The sequence below is a fragment of the Salmo salar genome, chromosome 06 (genome assembly GCF_965601325.2).
Source record: "Salmo salar chromosome 06, fSalSal1, whole genome shotgun sequence".
Taxonomy (NCBI): Eukaryota; Metazoa; Chordata; class Actinopteri; order Salmoniformes; family Salmonidae; genus Salmo; species Salmo salar.
Window position 1 is genome coordinate 6,963,513 of NC_138296.1, and position 16,488 is coordinate 6,980,000.

A 16,488-nucleotide genomic window follows, 5' to 3' on the forward strand; every position below is an offset into this window, starting at 1 on the left:
TGATATGATGAAGGAGAGACAGCTGAAATGATGGATGATGAAGGTTAGACAACTGATATGATGAAGGATAGACAGCTGATATGATGAAGGATAGACAGCTGATATGATGAAGGATAGACCGCTGATATGATGGATGAAGGACAGACAGCTGATATGATGGATGATGAAGGATAGACAGCTGATATGATGGATGATGAAGGATAGACAGCTGACATGATGGATGATGAAGGATAGACAGCTGACATGATGGATGATGAAGGATAGACAGCTGATATGATGGATGATAGTGTGTTCTATTATGGCTGCAGTTAACAGCTTGGTTGTTGCCATGCATCATCAGGACAGGTACAGCGTAACTACTGTGTGGAAGTGTACTAGGAATCAGTGGTGGAAAAAGTACCCAACTGTCGTACTTGAGTAAAAGTAGAGATACCTTCATAGAAAATGACTCAAGTAAAAGTCACTCAGTAAAATACTACTTGAGTAAAAGTCTAAAAGTATTTGGTTTAAAATATACTTAAGTATCAAAAGAAAAGTATAAATAATTTCAAATTCCTTATATTTAGAAAAACAGATGGCACCATTTTCTTGTTTTTATTTATTTACAGAAAGCAGTGACACTCCATCACTCAGACATCATTTACAGAAAGCAGGGACACTCCAAACATCATTTACAGAAAGCAGGGACACTCCAAACACTCAGACATCATTTACAAACAAAGCATGTGTGTTTAGTGAGTCCGCCAGATCAGAGGCAGTAGGGATGACCAGGGATGCTTTCTTGAAAAGTGTGTGAATTGGAAGAGGTGAAAGGTAGGAGAGAGATGGAAGAGGTGAAAGGTAGGAGAGAGATGGAAGAGGTGAAAGGTAGGAGAGAGATGGAAGAGGTGAAAGGTAGGAGAGAGATGGAAGAGGTGAAAGGTAGGAGAGTGATGGAAGAGGTGAAAGGTAGGAGAGAGATGGAAGGGGTGAAAGGTAGGAGAGTGATGGAAGAGGTGAAAGGTAGGAGAGAGATGGAAGAGGTGAAAGGTAGGAGAGAGATGGAAGAGGTGAAAGGTAGAGAGAGAGAGAGATGGAAGAGGTGAAAGGTAGGACAGAGATGGAAGAGGTGAAAGGTAGGAGAGAGATGGAAGAGGTGAAAGGTAGGAGAGAGATGGGAGAGGTGAAAGGTAGGAGAGAGATGGAAGAGGTGAAAGGTAGGAGAGAGATGGAAGAGGTGAAAGGTAGGAGAGAGATGGAAGAGGTGAAAGGTAGGAGAGTGATGGAAGAGGTGAAAGGTAGGAGAGAGATGGAAGGGGTGAAAGGTAGGAGAGTGATGGAAGAGGTGAAAGGTAGGAGAGAGATGGAAGAGGTGAAAGGTAGGAGAGAGATGGAAGAGGTGAAAGGTAGAGAGAGAGAGAGATGGAAGAGGTGAAAGGTAGGACAGAGATGGAAGAGGTGAAAGGTAGGAGAGTGATGGAAGAGGTGAAAGGTAGGAGAGAGATGGAAGGGGTGAAAGGTAGGAGAGTGATGGAAGAGGTGAAAGGTAGGAGAGAGATGGAAGGGGTGAAAGGTAGGAGAGAGTGATAGAAGAGGTGAAAGGTAGGAGAGAGTGATGGAAGAGGTGAAAGGTAGGAGAGAGATGGAAGGGGTGAAAGGTAGGAGAGAGTGATAGAAGAGGTGAAAGGTAGGAGAGTGATGGAAGAGGTGAAAGGTAGGAGAGTGATGGAAGAGGTGAAAGGTAGAGAGAGAGTGATGGAAGAGGTGAAAGGTAGGAGAGAGTGATGGAAGAGGTGAAAGGTAGGAGAGTGATGGAAGAGGTGAAAGGTAGGAGAGAGTGATGGAAGAGGTGAAAGGTAGGAGAGAGTGATGGAAGAGGTGAAAGGTAGAGAGAGAGTGATGGAAGAGGTGAAAGGTAGGAGAGAGTGATGGAAGAGGTGAAAGGTAGAGAGAGAGTGATGGAAGAGGTGAAAGGTAGAGAGAGAGTGATGGAAGAGGTGAAAGGTAGGAGAGTGATGGAAGAGCTGCAGGCTGGATTCCATCTCATGTTGTCAGTGGTACGTTGTTCATTTGCTCCAGAGGCAGAGGCTTGGACCTCTAAACCACCCCAGGCAGCATGTGTGTGTACATGCATGCGATGTTGAGTGGTTGTACGTGTAACTGGAACTCACCTAATCAGCAGATCTCTCAAGTTGGTAAACTCACAATGCGCCACGTTTTCAACTATGGACAGACAGAATAGAACAGATTGACTAAAACAGGTTAAAACCAGCCATTACATCACATCCATGGAACACCAACCCTTTGTCTCTCTCTCTCTCTCTCTCTCTCTCTCTCTCTCTCTCTCTCTCTCAATTCAATGTCCATTTAAGGGATTTATTGGCATGGGAAACCTATGTTTACATTGCCAAAGCAAGTGAAATAAATAATAAACAAAAGTGAAATAAACAATAAAAAATGTACAGTAAACGTTACACTCCAAAAGAATAAAGACTTTTCAAATCTCTCTCTCGTAATACATGTATGCTTCCTGCTCTGCAACTTCCTCATTACTAACACTAGAGGGCAGTTGAGCACATGACTCCAGAATGAAACTGCATAGGGATATTTAGGTTTTATTTAACCTTTATTTAACTAGGCCTGTCAGTTAAGAACAAATTCTTATTTAATAATGACGGCCTACCCCGGCAAAACCCTCTCCTAACCCGGATGATGCCTGGCCAATTGTGCGCCGCCCTATGGGACTCCCGATCCCGGCCGGGCTTTGTATTCATATTGTATTCATATTATTACTACTACTCATTCTGCATATTACTAGGTGTTCAGAAACATTACAAAATAAAATAATCCCAATCAATTTCCACTCTATGATTTAGGTTGATGTATGTATAAAATATGGCAAATAAACTCAAAACATGAAACACCTAATCCATAATAATGTAAACACACTCTCCCTCTCTATAACGTATTGATAATGTAAACACACTGACCCTCTATGATAATGCATTGATCATGTAAACACACTCACCCTCTATGATAATGTAATGATCATGTAAACACACTCACCCTCTATGATAATGTAATGATCATGTAAACACACTCACCCTCTATGATAATGTAATGATCATGTAAACACACTCACCCTCTATGATAATGTAATGATCATGTAAACACACTCACCCTCTATGATAATGTATTGCTCATGTAAACACACTCACCCTCTATGATAATGTATTGATCATGTAAACACACTCTCCCTCTATGATAATGTAATGATCATGTAAACACACTCACCCTCTATGATAATGTATTGCTCATGTAAACACACTCACCGTCTATGATAATGTAATGATCATGTAAACACACTCACCCTCTATGATAATGTATGGATCATGTAAACACACTCTCCCTCTATGATAATGTATTGATCATGTAAACACACTCTCCCTCTATGATAATATAATGATCATGTAAACACACTCACCCTCTATGATAATATATTGCTCATGTAAACACACTCACCCTCTATGATAATGTATGGATCATGTAAACACACTCTCCCTCTATGATAATGTATTGATCATGTAAACACACTCTCCCTCTATGATAATGTAATGATCATGTAAACACACTCACCCTCTATGATAATGTATTGCTCATGTAAACACACTCACCCTCTATGATAATGTATTGATCATGTAAATACACTCACCCTCTATGATAATGTATTGATCATGTAAACACACTCACCCTCTATGATAATGTATTGATCATGTAAACACACTCACCCTCTATGATAATGTATTGATCATGTAAACACACTCACCCTCTATGATAATGTATTGATCATGTAAATACACTCACCCTCTATGATAATGTATTGATCATGTAAACACACTCACCCTCTATGATAATGTATTGATCATGTAAACACACTCACCCTCTATGATAATGTATTGATCATGTAAATACACTCACCCTCTATGATAATGTATTGATCATGTAAACACACTCACCCTCTATGATAATGTATTGATCATGTAAACACACTCACCCTCTATGATGCCCCATTTGGTTTTCCTGCCCAGGACCTTGTTCCCGTTTACCTGGTGTTCCTTGTCTGTCCCCACCACCGCAAACGGAATGTTTTCCTGCACACAGAATACCAGGAGAGGGTGAAGGTAAGAGAGGAATACCAGGAGAGGGAGAAAAAAATGTATGAAATGTATGCATTCACTACTGTAAGTCGCTCTGGATAAGAGCGTCTGCTAAATGACTAAAATGTAAATGTAAGGTAAGAGAAGAATACCAGGAGAGGACCAGACAGGGGAAAGGTAAGAGAGGAGTTCCAGGAGTGGACCAGACAGGGGAAAGGTAAGAGAGGAGTTCCAGGAGAGGACCAGACAGGGGAAAGGTAAGAGAGGAGTTCCAGGAGAGGACCAGACAGGGGAAAGGTAAGAGAGGAGTTCCAGGAGTGGACCAGACAGGGGAAAGGTAAGAGAGGAGTTCCAGGAGAGGACCAGACAGGGGAAAGGTAAGAGAGGAGTTCCAGGAGAGGACCAGACAGGGGAAAGGTAAGAGAGGAGTTCCAGGAGAGGACCAGACAGGGGAAAGGTAAGAGAGGAGTACCAGGAGAGGACCAGACAGGGGAAAGGCAGGAGAGGAATACCAGGAGAGGACCAGACAAGGGAAAGGCAGGAGAGGAGTTCCAGGAGAGGACCAGACAGGGGAAAGGTAAGAGAGGAGTTCCAGGAGAGGACCAGACAGGGGAAAGGTAAGAGAGGAGTTCCAGGAGAGGACCAGACAGGGGAAAGGTAAGAGAGGAGTTCCAGGAGAGGACCAGACAGGGGAAAGGTAAGAGAGGAGTTCCAGGAGAGGACCAGACAGGGGAAAGGTAAGAGAGGAGTTCCAAGAGAGGACCAGACAGGGGAAAGGTAAGAGAGGAGTTCCAGGAGAGGACCAGACAGGGGAAAGGTAAGAGAGGAGTTCCAGGAGAGGACCAGACAGGGGAAAGGTAAGAGAGGAGTACCAGGAGAGGACCAGACAGGGGAAAGGCAGGAGAGGAATACCAGGAGAGGACCAGACAGGGGAAAGGCAGGAGAGGAGTTCCAGGAGAGGACCAGACAGGGGAAAGGTAAGAGAGGAGTTCCAGGAGAGGACCAGACAGGGGAAAGGTAAGAGAGGAGTTCCAGGAGAGGACCAGACAGGGGAAAGGTAAGAGAGGAGTTCCAGGAGAGGACCAGACAGGGGAAAGGCAGGAGAGGAGTACCAGGAGAGGACCAGACAGGGGAAAGGTAAGAGAGGAGTTCCAGGAGAGGACCAGACAGGGGAAAGGCAGGAGAGGAATACCAGGAGAGGACCAGACAGGGGAAAGGCAGGAGAGGAGTACCAGGAGAGGACCAGACAGGGGAAAGGTAAGAGAGGAGTTCCAGGAGAGGACCAGACAGGGGAAAGGTAAGAGAGGAGTTGACACCAAACCCTGGTTCCAGATCTATACTGTTATGTGCTTTGGCCAGTGAGTTCCTTTGACTATTGCTGCCAAACTGCTTACAAGTGTTATTTGTAAAATGTGTGTGTGTGTGTGTGTGTGTGTGTGTGTGTGTGTGTGTGTGTGTGTGTGTGTGTGTGTGTGTGTGTGTGTGTGTGTGTGTGTGTGTGTGTGTGTGTGTGTGTGTGTGTGTGTGTGTGTGTGTGTCTCACCCTGATCTTGTCGTTGAGTATCCTGTCCTCTGGATCTTCGTCGTACTCAGTCTGAGGGTATACTCGGATCCCATTGGCCTTCAGGTCCTGTCTTACCTACATAGGGGTCAGATGGCAGGGGTTACAGGGGTCATTCAGAGGTCATGAGGTCAACATGTTGACACAGATGTTTACATGCTACTATTGTGTACGAGTGTCAGTTATGTGTTTACCCATGACCCTGTTCCTGGAGAACCACCCTCCTGTAGGTTTACACAGGGCTCCCTGACCCTGTTCCTGGAGAACCACCCTCCTGTAGGTTTACACAGGGCTCCCTGACCCTGTTCCTGGAGAACCACCCTCCTGTAGGTTTACACAGGGCTCCCTGACCCTGTTCCTGGAGAACAACCCTCCTGTAGGTTTACACAGGGCTCCCTGACCCTGTTCCTGGAGAACCACCCTCCTGTAGGTTTACACAGGGCTCCCTGACCCTGTTCCTGGAGAACCACCCTCCTGTAGGTTTACACAGGGCTCCCTGACCCTGTTCCTGGAGAACCACCCTCCTGTAGGTTTACACAGGGCTCCCTGACCCTGTTCCTGGAGAACCACCCTCCAGTAGGTTTACACAGGGCTCCCTGACCCTGTTCCTGGAAAACCACCCTCCTGTAGGTTTACACAGGGCTATATAACCCTGTTCCTGGAGAACTACTCTCCTGTAGGTTTACACAGGGCTCTATAACCCTGTTCCTGGAGAACTACTCTCCTGTAGGTTTACACAGGGCTATATAACCCTGTTCCTGGAGAACCACCCTCCTGTAGGTTTACACAGGGCTCCCTGACCCTGTTCCTGGAGAACAACCCTCCTGTAGGTTTACACAGGGCTCCCTGACCCTGTTCCTGGAGAACCACCCTCCTGTAGGTTTACACAGGGCTCCCTGACCCTGTTCCTGGAGAACCACCCTCCTGTAGGTTTACACAGGGCTCCCTGACCCTGTTCCTGGAGAACCACCCTCCTGTAGGTTTACACAGGGCTCCCTGACCCTGTTCCTGGAGAACCACCCTCCAGTAGGTTTACACAGGGCTCCCTGACCCTGTTCCTGGAAAACCACCCTCCTGTAGGTTTACACAGGGCTATATAACCCTGTTCCTGGAGAACTACTCTCCTGTAGGTTTACACAGGGCTCTATAACCCTGTTCCTGGAGAACTACTCTCCTGTAGGTTTACACAGGGCTATATAACCCTATTCCTGGAGAACTACTCTCCTGTAGGTTTACACAGAGCTCTATAACCCTGTTCCTGGAGAACTGCCCTCCTGTAGGTTTACACAGAGCTCTATAACCCTGTTCCTGGAGAAATACCCTCCTGTAGGTTTTAACTCCAACCCTGTTCCTGGAGAGATACCCTCCTGTAGGTTTTAACTCCAATCCTGTTCCTGGAGCTAAATGTTAGAATTAAAATTAGAACAGCTATTGCCCACTCAATATGAATCAGAATCAGGAGGGTAAATAGATATCCTGAACAGGAACAGGGTTGGAGAGCCCTGGTGTAAACCTACAGGAGGGTAGGTAGATCTCCTGAACAGGAACAGGGTTGGAGAACTCTGGTGTAAACCTACAGGAGGGTAGGTAGATATCCAGAACAGGAAGAGGGTTGGAGAGCCCTGGTGTAAACCTACAGGAGGGTAGATAGATATCCTGAACAGGAACAGGGTTGGAGAGCCCTGGTGTAAACCTACAGGAGGGTAGGTAGATATCCAGAACAGGAACAGGGTTGGAGAGCCCTGGTGTAAACCTACAGGAGGGTAGATAGATATCCTGAACAGGAACAGGGTTGGAGAGCCCTTGCCTAAACCTACAGGAGGATAGGTAGATCTCCAGAACAGGAACAGGGTTGTAGAGCCCTGGTGTAAACCTACAGGAGGGTAGGTAGATCTCCAGAACAGGAACAGGGTTGTAGAGCCCTGGTGTAAACCTACAGGAGGGTAGGTAGATCTCCAGAACAGGAACAGGGTTGTAGAGCCCTGGTGTAAACCTACAGGAGGGTAAATAGATATCCTGAACAGGAACAGGGATGATGAGCCCTTGCCTAAACCTACAGGAGGGTAGGTAGATCTCCAGAACAGGAACAGGGTTGTAGAGCCCTGGTGTAAACCTACAGGAGGGTAGGTAGATATCCAGAACAGGAAAAGGGTTGTAGAGCCCTGGTGTAAACCTACAGGAGGGTAGGTAGATCTCCAGAACAGGAACAGGGTTGTAGAGCCCTGGTGTAAACCTACTATAGTGTATGAGTGATAGATATGTTGTAACCTAATGAATCTTCCATAGTCCTAGTCTCTAGACTCTCTCCCCCAGACTATCATCCCTACTCTCCTTTAAGAGACGGATTAGTTTACATCCAGACTTGGACACTTGCCATGACCATCTCTCTCCCCCTCTTTCCCCCTCTCTCTCTCCCCCTCTTTCTCTCTCTCTCTCTCCCTCTTTCCCCACCTCTCTCTGTATCTCTCTCTCTGTCTCTCCTCCCTCTCTGTCTCTCCTCACTCCCTCCTTCTCTCTCTCTATCATGGACCTATGCACGGCTCCCAGCTCATGGCCCTTGAGCAGTATTTAATCTCCACTCAATCTTCTGAAGCTCATCTGTAAACATCTCTCTATCTTCTTCTCCACACACTCTTTCTATCTCTCATCTATCTCCCTGTGCTCTCTCTCTCTCTCTTTCTCTCTCTCAATCTTTTGAAGCATCTGTAAACATCACTAAATCTCCTCTACACACTTAGAATCTCTTTCTCCTCTCGATTCTCTCCCTCCTTCTCTCTCATCTATAAACATATGTATATCTCCTCCATACTCTCAGTGTGGTTGTCATTCCATTCCTGTGTAGATAGATCCTCCAACATTCCTCTGTAATGTCAGTTGATGTATATCTGTTTTAACTTGGTATTAAGGCAGGAGGTAGTTGTCCTCAGGTTGAGTCTGTCAGACAGTAGGTACAGTATGTTCCTCTCACCCTCTGTTTGAACTCTAGTCTCTCCTCCATAGTGAGTGTGTCTGCCTTAGCGATGACCGGTACGATGCTGACTATCTTCCCCAGTCTCTTCATGAACTCCACGTCTATGGGACGTAACCTACAGGGAACAGAAACAACAAAAACAAATGTTAGTCCCAGCCCTGTACCCTAGCCCCAGCTATGTCCAGTCCCAGCACCCTCAGCCTTGCCCAGCCGCAGCCTCAGCCCAAGCACCATAAACCCAGCCTTGCCCAACCCCAGCACCCCAGTCCCAGCCTTGCCCAGACCCCTAGACCCAGCCTTGCCCAGCCCCAGCAGCCTAGATCCAGCCTTGCCCAGCCCCAGTCCCAGCCTTACCCAGCCCCAGTGCCCAGCGCCCTAGACCCAGCTTCAGCCCCAGCACCCTAGCCCCAGCCTTGTCCATCCCCAGCATCCTAGCCCCAGCCTTGTCCATCCCCAGCACCCTAGCCCCAGCCTTGTCCATCCCCAGCACCCTAGCCCCAGCCTTGCCCAGCCCCAGCACCCTATCCCCAGCCTTGCCCAGCCCCAGAACCCTAGCCCCAGCTTTGTCCATCCCCAGCACCCTAGCCCCAGCCTTGTCCATCCCCAGAACCCTAGCCCCAGCCTTGCCCAGCCCCAGCCCCAGCTCTGCTGTTTACAGAGTAGTAGGATGTAGCGCTACTCTGAGGTCACTGAGGTTAGAGGTAAGGGGTCATCTCAGGTCAGTCAGTACCTCAGGTCACCACTCTGGGGGTCAACGTGTCAAAAGTCAGGGGCAGGGGTAGTTAACTGGACTGGGGTAGGGAGAACTAACTGGACTGGGGTAGGGAGAACTAACTGGACTGGGGTAGGGAGAACTAACTGGACTGGGGTAGGGGGAACTAACTGGACTGGGGTAGGGAGAACTAACTGGACTGGGGAAGGGGGAACTAACTGGACTGGGGTAGGGAGAACTAACTGGACTGGGGTAGGGGAAATAACTGGACTGGGGTAGGGGGAACTAACTGGACTGGGGTAGGGGGAACTAACTGGACTGGGGTAGGAGAAATAACTGGACTGGGGTAGGGGGAACTAACTGGACTGGGGTAGGGGGAACTAACTGGACTGGGGTAGGGAGAACTAACTGGACTGGGGTAGGGAGAACTAACTGGACTGGGGTAGGGTAGTTAACTGGACTGGGGTAGGGGGAACTAACTGGACTGGGGTAGGGGGAACTAACTGGACTGGGGTAGGGAGAACTAACTGGACTGGGGTAGAGGGAACTAACTGGACTGGGGTAGGGAAAACTAACTGGACTGGGGTAGGGGGAACTAACTGGACTGGGGTAGGGAGAACTAACTGGACTGGGGTAGGTAGAACTAACTGGACTGGGGTAGGGGAAACTAACTGGACTGGGGTAGGGGGAACTAACTGGACTGGGGTAGGGGGAACTAACTGGACTGGGGTAGGGAGAACTAACTGGACTGGGGTAGGGGTAGTTAACTGGACTGGGGTAGGGGGAACTAACTGGACTGGGATAGGGTAGTTAACTGGACTGGGGTAGGGGGAACTAACTGGACTGGGGTAGGGGGAACTAACTGGACTGGGGTAGGGGTAGTTAACTGGACTGGGGTAGGGTAGTTAACTGGACTGGGGTAGGGAGAAATAACTGGACTGGGGTAGGGGGAACTAACTGGACTGGGGTAGGGGGAACTAACTGGACTGGGGTAGGGAGAACTAACTGGACTTGGGTAGGGAGAACTAACTGGACTGGGGTAGGGAGAACTAACTGTACTGGTGTAGGGTAGTTAACTGGATTGGGGTAGGGAAAACTAACTGGACTGGGGTAGGGAAAACTAACTGGACTGGGGTAGGGGGAACTAACTGGACTGGGGTAGGGAGAACTAACTGGACTGGGGTAGGGAGAACTAACTGGACTGGGGTAGGGAGAACTAATTGGACTGGGGTAGGGAGAACTAACTGGACTGGGGTAGGGAGAACTAACTGGACTGGTGTAGCGGAGACTAACTGGACTGGGGTAGGGGGAACTAACTGGACTGGGGTAGGGTAGTTAATGGGACTAGGGTAGGGAGAACTAACTGGACTGGGGTAGGGAGAACTAACTGGACTGGGGTAGGGGTAGTTAACTGGACTGGGGTAGGGTAGTTAACTGGACTGGGGTAGGGAGAACTAACTGGACTGGGGTAGGGTAGTTAACTGGACTGGGGTAGGGAGAACTAACTGGACTGGGGTAGGGAGAACTAACTGGACTGGGGTAGGGGGAACTAACTGGACTGGGGTAGGGAGAACTAACTGGACTGGGGTAGGGTAGTTAACTGGACTGGGGTAGGGAGAACTAACTAGACTGGGGTAGAGGGAAATAACTGGACTGGGGTAGGGAAAACTAACTGGACTGGGGTAGGGGGAACTAACTGGACTGGGGTAGGGAGAACTAACTGGACTGGGGTAGGGTAGTTAACTGGACTGGGGTAGGGAGAACTAACTGGACTGGGGTAGGGTAAACTAATTGGACTGGGGTAGGGAAACTAACTGGACTGGGGTAGGGGGAACTAACTGGACTGGGGTAGGGAAAACTAACTGGACTGGGGTAGGGAAAACTAACTGGACTGGGGTAGGGGAACTAACTGGACTGGGGTAGGGGGAACTAACTGGACTGGGGTAGGGAGAACTAACTGGACTGGGGTAGGGAAAGTTAACTGGACTGGGGTAGGGAGAACTAACTGGACTGGGGTAGGGAGAACTAACTGGACTGGGGTAGGGAGAACTAACTGTACTGGTGTAGGGTAGTTAACTGGATTGGGGTAGGGAAAACTAACTGGACTGGGGTAGGGGAAACTAACTGGACTGGGGTAGGGAGAACTAACTGGACTGGGGTAGGGAGAACTAACTGGACTGGGGTAGGGAGAACTAACTTGACTGGGGTAGGGAGAACTAACTTGACTGGGGTAGGGGGAGTTAACTGGACTGGGGTAGGGTAGTTAACGGGACTGGGGTAGGGAGAACTAACTGGACTGGGGTAGGGGTAGTTAACTGGACTGGGGTAGGGTAGTTAACTGGACTGGGGTAGGGAGAACTAACTGGAATGGGGTAGGGGGAACTAACTGGACTGGGGTAGGGAGAACTAACTGGACTGGGGTAAGGAGAACTAACTGGACTGGGGTAGGGAGAACTAACTGGACTTGGGTAGGGAGAACTAACTGGACTGGGGTAGGGAGAACTAACTGGACTGGGGTAGGGAGAACTAACTGGACTGGGGTAGGGGGAACTAACTGGACTGGGGTAGGGAGAACTAACTGGACTGGTGTAGGGGAGACTAACTGGACTGGGGTAGGGGGAACTAACTGGACTGGGGTAAGGAGAACTAACTAGACTGGGGTAGGGGTAGTTAACTGGACTGGGGTAGGGTAGTTAACGGGACTGGGGTAGGGAGAACTAACTGGACTGGGGTAGGGGGAACTAACTGGACTGGGGTAGGGGGAACTAACTGGACTGGGGTAGGGAGAACTAACTGGACTGGGGTAGGGAAAACTAACTGGACTGGTGTAGGGGAGACTAACTGGACTGGGGTAGGGGGAACTAACTGGACTTGGGTAGGGAGAACTAACTGGACTGGGGTTGGGGGGAACTAACTGGACTGGGGTAGGGAGATCTAACTGGACTGGGGTAGGGTAGTTAACTGGACTGGGGTAGGGTAGTTAACTGGACTGGGGTAGGGAGAAGTAACTGGACTGGGGTAGGGGGAACTAACTGGACTGGGGTAGGGAGAACTAACTGGACTGGGGTAGGGAGAACTAACTGGACTGGTGTAGGAGAGACTAACTGGATTGGGGTAGGGAAAACTAACTGGACTTGGGTAGGGGGGACTAACTGGACTGGGGTAGGGAGAACTAACTGGACTGGGGTAGGGAGAACTAACTGTACTGGTGTAGGGTAGTTAACTGGATTGGGGTAGAGAGAACTAACTGGACTGGGGTAGGAAAAACTAACTGGACTGGGGTGGGGTAGTTAACTGGACTAGGGTAGGGTAGTTAACTGGACTGGGGTAGGGAAAACTAACTGGATTGGGGTAGGGGGAACTAACTGGACTGGGGTAGGGAGAACTGACTGGACTTGGGTCGGGAGAACTAACTGGACTGGGGTAGGGAGAACTAACTGTACAGGTGTAGGGTAGTTAACTGGATTGGGGTAGGGAAAACTAACTGGACTGGGGTAGGGGGAACTAACTGGACTGGGGTAGGGAGAACTAACTGGACTTGGGTAGGGAGAACTAACTGGACTGGGGTAGGGAGAACTAACTGGACTGGGGTAGGGGGAACTAACTGGACTGGGGAAGGGGGAACTAACTGGACTGGGGTAGGGAGAACTAACTGGACTGGTGTAGCAGAGACTAACTGGACTGGGGTAGGGGGAACTAACTGGACTGGAGTAGGGGGAACTAACTGGACTGGGGTAGGGGGAACTAACTGGACTGGGGTAGGGGGAACTAACTGGACTGGGGTAGGGAGAACTAACTGGACTGGGGTAGGGGTAGTTAACTGGACTGGGGTAGGGCAGTTAACGGGACTGGGGTAGGGAGAACTAACTGGACTGGGGTAGGGGGAACTAACTGGACTGGGGTAGGGGGAACTAACTGGACTGGGGTAGGGAGAACTAACTGGACTGGTGTAGGGAGAACTAACTGGACTGGTGTAGGGGAGACTAACTGGACTGGGGTAGGGAGAACTAACTGGACTGGGGTAGGGGTAGTTAACTGGACTGGGGTAGAGAGAACTAACTGGACTGGGGTAGGGAGAACTAACTGGACTGGGGTAGGGGTAGTTAACTGGACTGGGGTAGGGAGAACTAACTGGACTGGGGTAGGGAGAACTAACTGGACTGGGGTAGGGGGAACTAACTGGACTGGGGTAGGGGGAACTAACTGGACTGGGGTAGGGGGAACTAATTGGACTGGGGTAGGGAGAACTAACTGGACTGGGGTAGGGGGAACTAACTGGACTGGGGTAGGAAGAACTAACTGGACTGGGGTAGGGAGAACTAACTGGACTGGTGTAGGGGAGACTAGCTGGACTGGGGTAGGGGGAACTAACTGGACTGGGGTAGGGGGAACTAACTGGACTGGGGTAGGAAGAACTAACTGGACTGGGGTAGGGATAACTAACTGGACTGGTGTAGGGGAGACTAGCTGGACTGGGGTAGGGGGAGCTATAAGGTATAGTAACAGTTATCTGAGATCTGATCAGACAGACTAAGGTATAAGGTATAATATAGAGATCTGCTGGAGAAGTCAGAGGAAGTGATGTCAGAGGAAGTGACGTGAGGGTTCTCACCAGTGTCCGGTGGCAGGCAGGAAGTAGACACAGCAGTGGACGCGTGTATCAGGGATCCTCGGCTTCCTGTTGACGTACAGCTCTTCTTTCAGGTACCTCTCATACTGATCATTAACATAACTCACAATAGGCTCCCAACTAGAGGAGAGAGGAGGGGAGGGGGGGGGGGATGGGATGGGAGAGGGGAGAGGGAGAGAGAAGAAGAGAGAAGGAGTGAGGGAGGGCGGAAGTGGAGGGATGGGAGAGGGGGGAGGGAGAGAGAAGAAGAGAGAAGGAGTGAGGGAGGGTGGAGTGGAGGGATGGGAGAGGGGGGAGGGAGAGAGAAGAAGAGAGAAGGAGTGAGGGAGGGCGGAGTGGAGGGATGGGAGAGGGGGAGGGAGAGAGAAGAAGAGAGAAGGAGTGAGGGAGGGCGGAGTGGAGGGATGGGAGAGGGGGAGGGAGAGAGAAGAAGAGAGAAGGAGTGAGGGAGGGCGGAGTGGAGGGATGGGAGAGGGGGGAGGGAGAGAGAAGAAGAGAGAAGGAGTGAGGGAGGGCGGAGTGGAGGGATGGGAGAGGGGAGAGGGAGAGGAGGGCGGAGTGGAGGAATGGGAGAGGGGAGAGGGAGAGAGAAGAAGAGAGAAGGAGTGAGGGAGGGTGGAGTGGAGGGATGGGAAGAGGGGAGAGGGAGAGAGAAGAAGAGAGAGGAAAGAGGATGAGTGGTAAACACAACTGCACAACATATTTAAGACTCTTAGTTAAAAGATAATTTTGGAAGCCATCTCTCTCTCTCTCCATCTCTCTTCCTCCCTCCATCTCTCTTTCTCCCTCCATCTCTCTCCCTCCCTCCATCTCTCTCCCTCCCTCCATCTCTCTCCCTCCCTCCATCTCTCTTCCTCCCTCCATCTCTGCCCTCCATCTCTCTCCCTCCCTCCCTCCCTCCATCTCTCCCCCTCCCTCCATCTCTCTTCTTCACTCCATCTCTGCCCTCCCTCCATCTCTCTCTCCCTCCATTTCTCTTCCTCCATCTCTCTCCCTCCATCTCTCCCCCTCCCTCCATCTCTCTCTCTCCCTCCATCTCTCCCCTCCCTCCATCTCTCCCCCTCCCTCCATCTCTCCCCTCCCTCTCTCTCTCTCCCTCCATCTCTCCCCTCCCTCTCTCTCTCTCCCTCCATCTCTCTCTCTCCCTCCTCCATCTCTTTCCCTCCCTCCATCTCTTTCCCTCCCTCCATCTCTCTCCATCCCTCCATCTCTCCCCTCCCTCCATCTCTTTCTCTCCCTCCATCTCTCTCCCTCCTCCATCTCTCTCTCTCCCTCCATCTCTCCCCCTCCATCTCTCTCTCCCTCCACTCTCTCTCCCTCCCTCCATCTCCACACCTCCATCTCTCTCTCTCCCTCCATCTCTCCCCCTCCATCTCTCTCTCTCCCCCTCCATCTCTCTCCCTCCCTCCATCTCTCTCCCTCCATCTCTCCCCCTCCATCTCTCTCTCTCCCCCTCCATCTCTCCCCCCTCCATCTCTCTCTCCCCTCCACCTCTCTCCCCTCCATCTCTCTCCCCTTCCATCTCTCTCCCTCTCCATCTCTCTCCCCCTCCACCTCTCTCCCACTCCACCTCTCTCCCTCCATCTCTCCCCCTCATCTCTCTCCCCATCCATCTCTCTTCCTTCCTCCATCGCTCTTCCTCCCTCCATCGCTCTTCCTCCCTCCATCGCTCTTCCTCCCTCCATCGCTCTTCCTCCCTCCATCTCTCCACCTCTCTCTCCTCTCTCTCCCCCTCCATCTCTCCATCTCTCCCCTCCCTCCATCTCTCTTCCTCCCTCCATCTCTCTTCCTCCCTTCATCTCTCCCCTCCCTCCATCTCTCTCCCTCCTTTCTCTCCCCCCTCCATCTCTCCATCTCTCCCCCTCCCTCCATCCCTCTCTCCATCTCTCTCTCTCCCTCCATCTCTCCCCCTCCATCTCTCTCTCTCCCCTCCATCTCTCACCCTCCATCTCTCTCCCTCCATCTCTTCCTCCTCCATCTCTTTCCCTCCCTCATCTCTCTCCTTCCATCTCTCTCCCTCCCTCCACTTCTCCCCCTGCATCTCTCTCTCCCTCCATCTCTCTCTCTCTCCCTCCATCTCTCCCCCATCCATCTCTCTCTCCATCTCTCTCTCTCTCTCCCTCCATCTCTCTCTCTCCCTCCATCTCTCCCCCTCCCTCCATCTCCCTCCCTCTCTCTCCCTCCCTCCCTCCCTCCCTCCCTCCATCTCCCTCCCTCCCTCCCTCCCTCCCTCCCTCCATCTCTCTCTCCCTCCATCTCTCCCCCTACCTCCATCTCTCTCCCCTCCATCTTTCTCCCTCCCTCCATCTGTCTCCCTCCATCTCTCCCCCTCCATCTCTCTCTCTCTCCCTCCATCTCTCTCTCTCCCTCCATCTCTCCCTCCATCTCTCTCTCCCCTCCATCTCTCTCTCCCCCTCCATCTCTCTCTCCCCCTTCATCTCTCTCTCTCTCTCTCCCTTCATCACTCACCAGTTTTCG

At 50.6% G+C, this 16,488-nt stretch overlaps 1 protein-coding gene across 4 annotated transcripts in view; it reads right to left on the minus strand.

Moving 5' to 3' along the window:
- The window catches only part of LOC106593249 (neuronal-specific septin-3), a 181,500-nt gene that overhangs the window by 7,892 nt on the left and 157,120 nt on the right, over positions 1 to 16,488 (minus strand). For all 4 annotated transcript variants that reach the window (XM_045719672.2, XM_045719675.2, XM_045719673.2 and 1 more), the window contains 6 exons: positions 16,480 to 16,488; positions 13,993 to 14,130; positions 8,666 to 8,783; positions 5,680 to 5,775; positions 4,034 to 4,130; positions 2,151 to 2,202 (listed from right to left, as the gene is read on the minus strand). The exon at positions 16,480 to 16,488 is cut by the window's right edge and continues 73 nt beyond it. In XM_045719672.2, coding sequence (XP_045575628.2) covers positions 2,151 to 2,202; positions 4,034 to 4,130; positions 5,680 to 5,775; positions 8,666 to 8,783; positions 13,993 to 14,130; positions 16,480 to 16,488 — 510 coding nt within the window. The remainder of the gene's footprint in view (positions 1 to 2,150; positions 2,203 to 4,033; positions 4,131 to 5,679; positions 5,776 to 8,665; positions 8,784 to 13,992; positions 14,131 to 16,479) is intronic.